The sequence below is a fragment of the Medicago truncatula genome, chromosome 3, assembly GCF_003473485.1.
Source record: "Medicago truncatula cultivar Jemalong A17 chromosome 3, MtrunA17r5.0-ANR, whole genome shotgun sequence".
NCBI lineage: Eukaryota > Viridiplantae > Streptophyta > Magnoliopsida > Fabales > Fabaceae > Medicago > Medicago truncatula.
This window is the reverse complement of record NC_053044.1, coordinates 23674592-23684226: the sequence shown is the minus strand read 5'-3', so window position 1 is coordinate 23684226 and position 9635 is coordinate 23674592. Positions and strand designations below refer to the sequence as shown.

Here is a 9635-nt window from a genome sequence, read left to right as displayed (position 1 = left end):
TTAACAGAGTTATTTAACGTCGTGGACTAAAGTGATAACAGAAGTGCAGAGTCAGGGACTTCTTTGTATTTAATCATGAGCCAGGGACCTTTGTGACAACGAGGTGCAGAGTCGGGGACTAAAGTGTCCATTTGCACGATTTTTCTATTTGTCAAGTGTACATCCAACTTCTTAAATTTAATGCTTGGCTCATATTAGTTGAGCTCAAACTAGTAGAACTAAACACAATTACAAGGATCAAAATAAGACGGTTTCCCAAAATCGTTTTCAATTAAATGGGGTTTTCGGGTTAAACATGTTCAAAGCAGTTTTTTTTTTCCTCGGGTTTTTAACAATTATATTGGACATTTAGATTTTCACCTCTGTTTAGACCGATAGCAGTCCCGATTCTTGGTGTGATCGGTTGAACCAGCCAATCTGATTTGATTTTAAAAACATTGATACAAATTCCTAGGTACATTTAGTAGACACATTTCATATTTTGGTGAGAACACACCTCTAGGGTGTGTTTGATTTGCTAAAAAAATGAAGGACATCACAAAAACTGAAATACCAAAATAGTCTTTTGTTTATAAAAAAATTGTATAAGACTAAAAATTATTTAATCCTTGTGCTGTTAATTATTCAATACTATATTATTCCTCTTTTTTTTTTTTTGAAAAAATACTATATTATTCCTTAAAATCACCAAAAGTAGACTTCCAAACGTTATTCCTTAAATTCAACTTAATTAGATCGTGGTTTAATCACTTTCCTCTAACCAAACAATTTTTTTACATGCAACATTTTCTTTTTTAATCATATACCTTAGTTTTTGTGTCTGCACACCAATGAAAATAGACAAAGTCCTGTCTAATTCATCATGGTTTGCAAATTTATGATCTTTGTTATGAATAATTATAAGTTAGTGGATGTCCATTCTTAGTCTTCCTCCTTCCTATAATCCCTATTAGTGAATGTATGGTTAGTGGACCTTAAATGCTGTGATCATTCACTTGCTCATTTGTGATCTATAAATAGAACCTATATTGTAATGTAAAGAACACACTTGAGAAGCAATACATCATACTCTTTTGTTATCTCTTTATCCCTTTCCTCTACTCTTCTATGTTGTACAATATTTTGCAATGCTTTTCATCAATTTTATAACACGTTATCAGCACGATACTCTTGCTTTTTATCAATTTTATAACACGTTATCAGCACGATACTCTGACCATTTGAGATTTGATTATTTGAAACGTATAGTTTTGTTTGAAAGAAGAACTTATAGGGCATATAATTCGGTAGCACACAGAGCTGTTCTTGTGGTAAGCCTTTTTGAACCATTTTTCTTTCTTTAGTTATACAATTATAATATAAACATTCTGATAACCAGGATGTACTATTAGATTTGTGACTATTTATTATTCGAAGGTTTCTAGGCAGATTTGTGACTATATATTTATTTCAATTATTTCTTCCGAATGAGTAATGACATAATCTATTAATCTCAGATTTGTGACTATATATTTATTTCAATTATTTCTTCCGAATGAGTGATGGCATAATCTATTAATCTCATTGCAAGAATAATTTTTCTTATTATTTAGAATTTTGTTTAACTAATACAACATATCATGTTAGTTAATTCTTTATGAATATTCCGTAAGAATTCAACATTCAAGCATTCCGAATGGATTATACAAAGAATTAATTTTATTATCACCGTTGATAAAATTTGAGATATAGTTTTAAAAGAATTATATTTGAGATTATCAACCCTTGAAGGATTGTTCAAATAATGAATTTTATTTGATCATTATTTGTGAACCATCGTTGTAACACCCAGTTTTCCCAATATAAAAATTTCTAAACATTTATAAACATCAAATAACGGGATATCACATTCAAACATAATCGCAAAACAGTTAAATAATAATTTAACTTTAACAAATATTTCAAATGTTGCAGCGGAAATTAATTCGAAAATCATAAATCATTTTGGCACGTAGGCCCCATCAAAATATTTCAAATGAGTTAACTCAATATCATAAAATAACATAATTGTTCACGTAAGAGAATGAAGCATGCATATCATAACACCCCATCCCGTTACGTATCAGATCGACCTAGACGACTCAGTGAGGCAAGGCCACTCGCGACAGCAAACTGCACACTAAGCACGATCACCTGCAAGTTACTCATACGAAGAGCAACATTTTCAAGCAGAAGGGGTGAGATTTCATAACACAATAATATTAATCAATATAATTCGAAATCATAATTAACATCATAAACAGTCTTAATCATCATTGCATCTTTGATAACAATTATCAAGTAATCACAGCATTCAATCATCATCAATAACATAACATCTTTAGACTCGACAAATGCGACAATGCAACTTAGACCTCTTATATGCATGTGGTATCAATCGTCATCATAGTATTAATATACTTTACGCATCGTGGGGAGGACAAAGCTCCAATCGTGGTGAGGACAAAGCTCAAATCGTGGCGAGGACAAAGCTCAATGTATGCTAATGCATGGACTCTATCAACAAAACATCGTAATCATCAAATCTCTTATACATCCAATAATTTGAAGTTCATCATCATTTTAATTATCTTATTCAGACTCATGCAACTTAGTTAATTAACAATAGCAGCATAATCAGATCACATCAACAACTTAATATCAATTCATCTTCAACAACTTCTTGATCATTCAATAATAATTCAAGTAATGCAATCAATCAATAAATCACATTATAATCACTTAGCATTTCATAATAGCTTCACAGTTCTCAGTTAATATCTTAAATAGGTCTCATTAGTACCTAAAGTTCCTTTCCTAATCAATCCAAGCAACTCAGGTCTCAAAATCCTTAAATGCACTCAGTTCTGGAAGTGCTCGCGAGGCGAGAGCATCTGCTCGCCATGGCGAGTACAAGCCAGATTCCTAACTAAGGTTGTTCCAGGTTCAATCTTGTTCTAAATCATCCTCTGATCTTTAGTAGACACCTAAAGGTACTCAAAGGCATCTAAGGTTCAACTCAAAAGTCAAAAACTCAGAATTCGACATGCTCTCTGTGGCGAGCTACGACATGTAACTCGCGAGGCGAGGGGTTTTGGCTCGCGTGGCGAGCGATGAACTTCATCACTCGCGAGGCGAGGATCATCGTTCGCCAGGGCGAGCGATGAATGTTGGCTCGGGCAGAAAGCAGTTTTCTTCAAAAATTCACCTAAACTCATGGTTTTAAGCCTAGTTTCGGTTCCAGAATTCATCCTAAACATATTCTAATGTCAAGGGACAGTTTCTACATCAATCTAATCAATTTTTACCGTTTGATCATCAATTTTAGGGATTTGACCTAATTTCAAAACTTTCTAATTCAATCCTAACTTTGTTAATTGATCATCAGAATCATAAGGATTAATACTACTGAATCATTAGTCTCGCCCTTACCTTAATTGATGAAAATCGCAGCTCTCCTAGGTGTTCTTGCTCTTCTCTTGGTTTTTCCTCCTTTTCTCCAAAAACAGTCGTACGTACAAAACGTTTTCTAAACCTAGGTCTTTCCTTTTTATATCTCTTCTTAATATCTTATCTTATCTCACTTTCTCCCCCAAAACTCTCTAAAATCTCAAAACAGCCATCAACTAAATATTTTATTTTATTTTCAAATCTTATTTTATTTAACAATAAAATAAGTCTCATAATCTCATCAAATCATCAAAACACATCAAAATCATCCAAATCATCTAAATCAACAAAACTCACACATATATTATATAAATATAATATAATCGTCTAAACTCGATTAAATAATTAACTAAACGAAAGTGGACGTTACAATCGTCAAAGTTGACTTTAACGTTAAAACATCCGAGAAGGATTGTACAAACAATGAAGATTTTATGATATATAAGAACTATGTTTTGTTTTAATATTAAAGCATCCCTGAAGGATTGCGAAAAAGAATTGTTCTTGATTATAATGAAGATCATGTGTAATATAATTTCTGAAGAACTAAATAATTCGAGAAGGATTGCAAACAATCAAATTTTTATCATTGTTTATGATGGTTTGAGATATATATATATATATATATATATATATATATATATATATATATACATATAGTTCTTGAAGAACTAAATATTTAACATTATACAGTTGTGAAAGATTGCAAAATAAAAATATTGTGATTTTCCTTTGTCATTGTCGATAGAGATTTGTGGTTAAGTTCTTGAAGAACTAGATATTTGTTCAAAATTTTAAACATATAAGATCTATTTTAGTATAAGTTGAATTTGTTCCTGAAGTAGCAAAATCGAGAAAATAATATCAAGAATTGATATAGTAGAGATTATCATTTATATGATACATGCGAAGATCGTAAAAGTTTATTATGACTTTTGATCATTATGATTTTTGCTACTAATGAGTTCTCATAAGGCATATAAATTAGAGATATTGTCATCGATCTTTGTCATCTCTTTGCACATTCAACACTTATACTTTGTACTCCACATAATTTCTTTTCTAATTAAATAGTAAATATATAGTTGTGAATTTGCCAATATTTTTCTTTTTAATAGATTAAGATTTAAAACAATATTGTGTTTTGAATTAAAAGAGTTCTTGAAGAACAAACACATTTAAAGAGAAAATATGAGACTATATGTCTATTTCTACGAAGTAGCAAAATAAGTGAGTATCTTCAAGAATATTTTTGAAAGATTAGTCACATTTGTAATTGAACAAAGAATGACTCTTGATCAAAATGGTGAAAGGTCACATTGAACGTCATTCCCAAAAGTGAATGGTTCAAATTATTTGTTTCATATAACCAATGTTGTGGTTATGGTAATTGATTTAGTAGAGTCTACTATTGATACAATACATGTCAAGATCATAAAATTCCATTAATATGGACTTATATCGTTTGAGAAATTAGTGTTTGACCAAAGATTTTCTTGATACGATCATGTCTCTTTTATATGGATTGAAACATGCAATATTGTTTCCTTATTCTATGATCAAAGCATTTAAGGTCCACTAACCATGCATTCACTAACGGGGATTACAGGAAGGTGGAAGACTAAGGATGAACAGCCACTAACTTATAATTATTCATAACACTAGGATTATGACACAAAAGGAGTTTGTACTATTTTTCCTTCATTAGGATTTTTTTTTTCCATTGGGTTTTTCTCTAGTAAGGTTTTAATGAGACATATCCTGATGGGCATCCAAGGGGGAGTGTTATGAATAATTATAAGTTAGTGGATGTCCATCCTTAATCTTCCACCTTCCTATAACCCCATTAGTGAATGTTTGGTTAGTGAACCTTAAATGTTTTGATCATTCACTTGCTCATTTGTGACCTATAAATAGAACCTATATTGTAATGTAAAGAACACACTTGAGAAGCAATACAACATATAATTCTAGACCAAATCTAGCAAACCCATGTGCTACTTTTGATTAGCTTCCCGCGTTCGAATGACTCCAAAAAATAGTACCCTCATTTTGGTGTACATATTATGATGAATCACATCCACAAAAACAAAGGAATGAGTACTGGCGCAACAAATTGATGTAGATCATAAATTTGCAAAAACCTCTACTCCAAGCCACTATACCTGAAATAGTTGAATGATCTTTATCTAAGCAAGATGATACCATTGATGTCACATATCTCAAAAGCCATAAAAGGGAGATAATCCATTACTGTATAAATGAAAAGTGCTATAAAATGACTCTACCATTACTATAGTATGAAGTATTGACACAAACACGAATACATACACGTTGGCACTAGTAGTAATTTAAGAACGACATCAGGTTTGTCAGTGTCGAACCCTAACATGTGACAGACACCGGACAAGCCTTTTGTTCATAAGCCTCAAAAGCTATAAGCTAACTATATAAGTGAGAGTTTGGATATAAATTAATAGATCTGTGCCGGACAGGATGTAAAGCGCAACAAACAATAGATATTTTGGTGACTAATGCTATAACCAAAGAAAGAACCAAGTAGACCAATAATAAGATAAACGTTTTGTAGTATGAAGAATAAAATGAGAACAGGCAGCAATTGGTCTTCACTAGTAACAGAACAAACTCATTTTTTTTTCAAAGGCCAAAATATATCAGCTTACATAAATCATAAGGCATAAGCTATGCCAAAGTACAAACAAGCCAAATAGTCTGCCAAACAAAAGGCCACCCCAATACAAATATTGCTCCCAGAACCAACAAACTATGGGAGTAAAAGAAAGGAAATGGAACAATAACTCCTCTACTAATTGAAACTAAAAGTAACAAAAAGAAAAGAATAATGAGATACACCAGACAAGTAAACTATTGAGCAGATACTATTGATCCCAGCCATTGCCTAATGACGCAGAACCGGAACTGCAAAACCACAAAAAACAAACAAAGACTGCGTCCAAAATCGATATAAATTTGTTCCTGTATGACCATCCCCTCTCCAAATTGTTAACAACTCTCACAATCTACCTGCAGGCTGCAGCTAATTACTCCTAAGCAACCCACCCAGTGGATTTAAAATCCATTGGTTGAGAGAGTAACTCCTCTCCTCTTCAAGTTTCCACGGGTTGGCAGAATTTTCTTTAGACAATCTCCACAAAAAGTTTCGAACTTTGTTGGGGATGGGAACCTTCCAAATGTTTTTCCATAATTTTCCTTGATCAGAGGAACCGGTTGATGCAAGAATTTATTGTGAGTAAACATATGATATGCGGACCTGTCTGAATACGCGCCATCTTTCTCCGTGCCAAATTAACTTGTCATTTAGAAGCCTTAAAGTGAGAGGGATGCGGTAAGTTTTGATATACATCAGAACATTCTTTTTTTCAGTGGAGTGAAGGGTATTTAACCAGAAAAAAAAAATTGTCTTTTTAAACTGTTTCGAATGTTACTACTTATCGAATGCGGCTCACATGTGAAAACGGCTCAGCTCTTGCTTTCGGTGCAGCTTTTGTTGCTACTTCTGGAGTGCCAAAAGCATTCCAAAACCTCAAGGTTTCATCCGCCGCAGCTGTTGCCACTGTGCAACCATCCGGGTTCTGCGCCATATGAAGAACTCTTGAAGTGTGACCATTGAGTTCTGCTATCTTCACCATTGAAGGATATTTCCAAAGTGTTAGCTGATTCTGTGTAAAACCATGAGAGCTGAGTAGCTCCCTCTCATTCTTGTTCCACAACAGGGAACATACCTGAGACCCAGTGTCGATTGAGTTCAAGCATGCACCTGTGTGGGTATTCCAAAACTTGATGGTTTCATCGCCACTGCCTCCACCAGTAGCTAGCAAATTCGCTTGGAAAGGACACCAAGCAAGAGCTTTTACTGCAGATGTATGATCTTCAAGCCTGTGAAGCCACTGTGTTGGAGACCTAGAAGTTGATGTACTTCTATCCCAGATATAAAGTTGATTATCATTCCCTCCACTGGCTAATTGTTGACCAGAAGCCGACCATTTCAATCCGCAAACTTCTCGTTCATGCCCTCTGTATGTTTCAACAATATGTGCTCTAATTCTTACATCATTATTGATAATTCTACCATCCATCCCTCCTGTTGTGAGTATGTGGTTATTCCATGCCAAAGACCCTACTCGCTGCTGCCTATGCCCACCTTTCAAAGTTCTCAACTGCAGAAATATAACAAGAATAATATTAGAAAACTAGTAGTAGGAATTGGATACTCAATAGCTCATAATGATGTATCGTTTGAAGGGTAAACCAGATAAGTATAAAACCTGTCTATCTGAAGCTGTATCCCATAGCTGCACTTCAGAGTTGTTCAAACCAATGCCAATATGACGCCCATCTGGAGCCCAACTTACAGATGTGATAGGGCCATCTTCATCATCAACGGTAACGAGTTCTGAAGTGGAACCGTTTGATGCATCCCATAAATACACTGTGTTTCCTAATCCAATTGCAAGAACATTGGCACTTCCCCAATCCAGTAAATTGAGGTAATAATCATCCACAATGTCTGGAGCATCCAATATCCTCTCAGAAGTCTGAAAAACAACATATCAATCAACACTTTCAGCTAAGAATTAAGAAAACCGAAGTTCAAAATTTTCAAATCAGATAACGAACAAATCAATTAGCACAAGATTGCAAACTATTGTGATACAACTTAGACAATTAAGAAAACAACTTAGACCCGCTTGATTTTCAAAAACTGATCAAGTACAAAATTTTAAAATCGGACTTTTGCCGTTTTAACTAGAGTTCATGCAACCAATGATAAAATACATGAAATATGAATAGATATCATTAAGGAACACACACGCACACACCTGAGGAATAACTCGCCGGGGCTTGATGGTTTTATCTTGTCGAAGAGTTGATGAAGTAATGATCTCATGAGAGAAGAAATCAACTGGCGGCGTAGGTGGCTTGTTCTTAAAAGCTAGAATTCTGGTCCTGTTCATGTTTAAAGCTTCTCCAAGTAGCTTCCTGTAAGCTTCTCTGGAAGGGGAGCACACTTCTGGGTTTTCCTTACCTCTAGCTTTAACCCCTTCAGTCACCATGTAGTGCGCATAATCGAAATCCATAGCTGATCTATTCGGTATGAATCTATCCAACTGGTAACAGACAAATCAAACATCAAATAATTAATAAACTACTTGATTTTCATAAAGAAATTCTCACAATAAAGTACTTAGTTAGTTATCATGACCTAATTTCAAAATTGATTCTTTTTCAAAACAGAATTACATTGAAACCCTAATAATGAAAAATTTTCTTACATTTTCTTTTGAAGTCTTTCTCCGTAAGTGTTCCTGAAGAGGAAAACGTGTTTGGGTTTTGATGGCAGAAGAACTCAAAGAACCTGAAGCCATTGTTAGAGAGAAAAGAAACAAAATATAATAAATAAAAAAAAGAAAAACAAATTAAATTCCTGCAAAACAGAAGAGTTAGACAAATTGAACGAATGAAAACAGAAAACTCTACAAAACAACAGAATTAGACAAATTGAAAATCAAACAAATTGAAAGAATCAAAACACTGAAGCGTGATCTGGGAAGCTTGTAGCAGAAGAGTTGTACGAATTAGGGTTTGAGAGAGAGAGAGAGAGAGAGAGAGAGAGAGAGAGAGAGAGAGAGAGAGATTATATATAGCAGAGGAATAGGAATTGTATGAATTAGGGTTTCAGTTTGAGAGCGAAGTTGATTTCTTCGGAAGCGCCAACGGCTATATATAGAAGTAAGACTCATCTAGTCTAGTTGATTTATAAGCCCATGGGTTGGATTAATGTTTTTAATTTGAGTAATTAAAATTTAACAACTCAAATAATGTTTAATAATATTTTATCAAAAACAAAAATCTAACAAAATTATATAATTTGTCAAAAAAGTGAGACTAAGGAAATAAGAACAAGAAAATAGAAGGAGATGAAGGGAGAGAAATATTCCATTGTTTATAGAAAAATACAAAGACTTGGGGACAAGCACCAATAACTTGGAGATCAAGCACAATATAACACAATAAATTAATAGTATGATCCAATAACCCAATTGCTATATGGACATCCACTTATAATATTTGTAACACTCATCATGGATGTCCATCAAGGATATGGCTAATTAAAACTTTACTAG

At 33.6% G+C, this 9635-nt stretch overlaps 1 protein-coding gene across 1 annotated transcript; it reads right to left on the bottom strand.

The window, feature by feature from the left end:
* Window positions 1–6094: 6094 nt before the first annotated feature.
* On the bottom strand, window positions 6095–9255 carry LOC11444276 (cell division cycle 20.2, cofactor of APC complex). The gene is made up of 4 exons (XM_003600044.4): window positions 8784–9255; window positions 8331–8618; window positions 7776–8045; window positions 6095–7667 (listed from the first exon to the last, which is right to left on the bottom strand). The coding sequence occupies exons 1-4, from the start codon at window positions 8874–8876 to the stop codon at window positions 6939–6941; spliced, it is 1380 nt and encodes a 459-aa protein (XP_003600092.1). The 5' UTR covers window positions 8877–9255; the 3' UTR covers window positions 6095–6938.
* Between the last annotated feature and the right edge of the window lie 380 nt (window positions 9256–9635).

Coding starts and splice junctions, on each gene's coding strand:
- LOC11444276 (XM_003600044.4), bottom strand. CDS start 8,876: ATGGCTTCAGGTTCTTTGAGTTCTTCTGCCATCAAAACCCAAACACGT. Junction 8,046..8,330: donor CCCGGCGAGTTATTCCTCAG/GTGTGTGCGTGT, acceptor GTTGTTTTTCAG/ACTTCTGAGAGGATATTGGA. Junction 7,668..7,775: donor ATACAGCTTCAGATAGACAG/GTTTTATACTTA, acceptor ATATTTCTGCAG/TTGAGAACTTTGAAAGGTGG.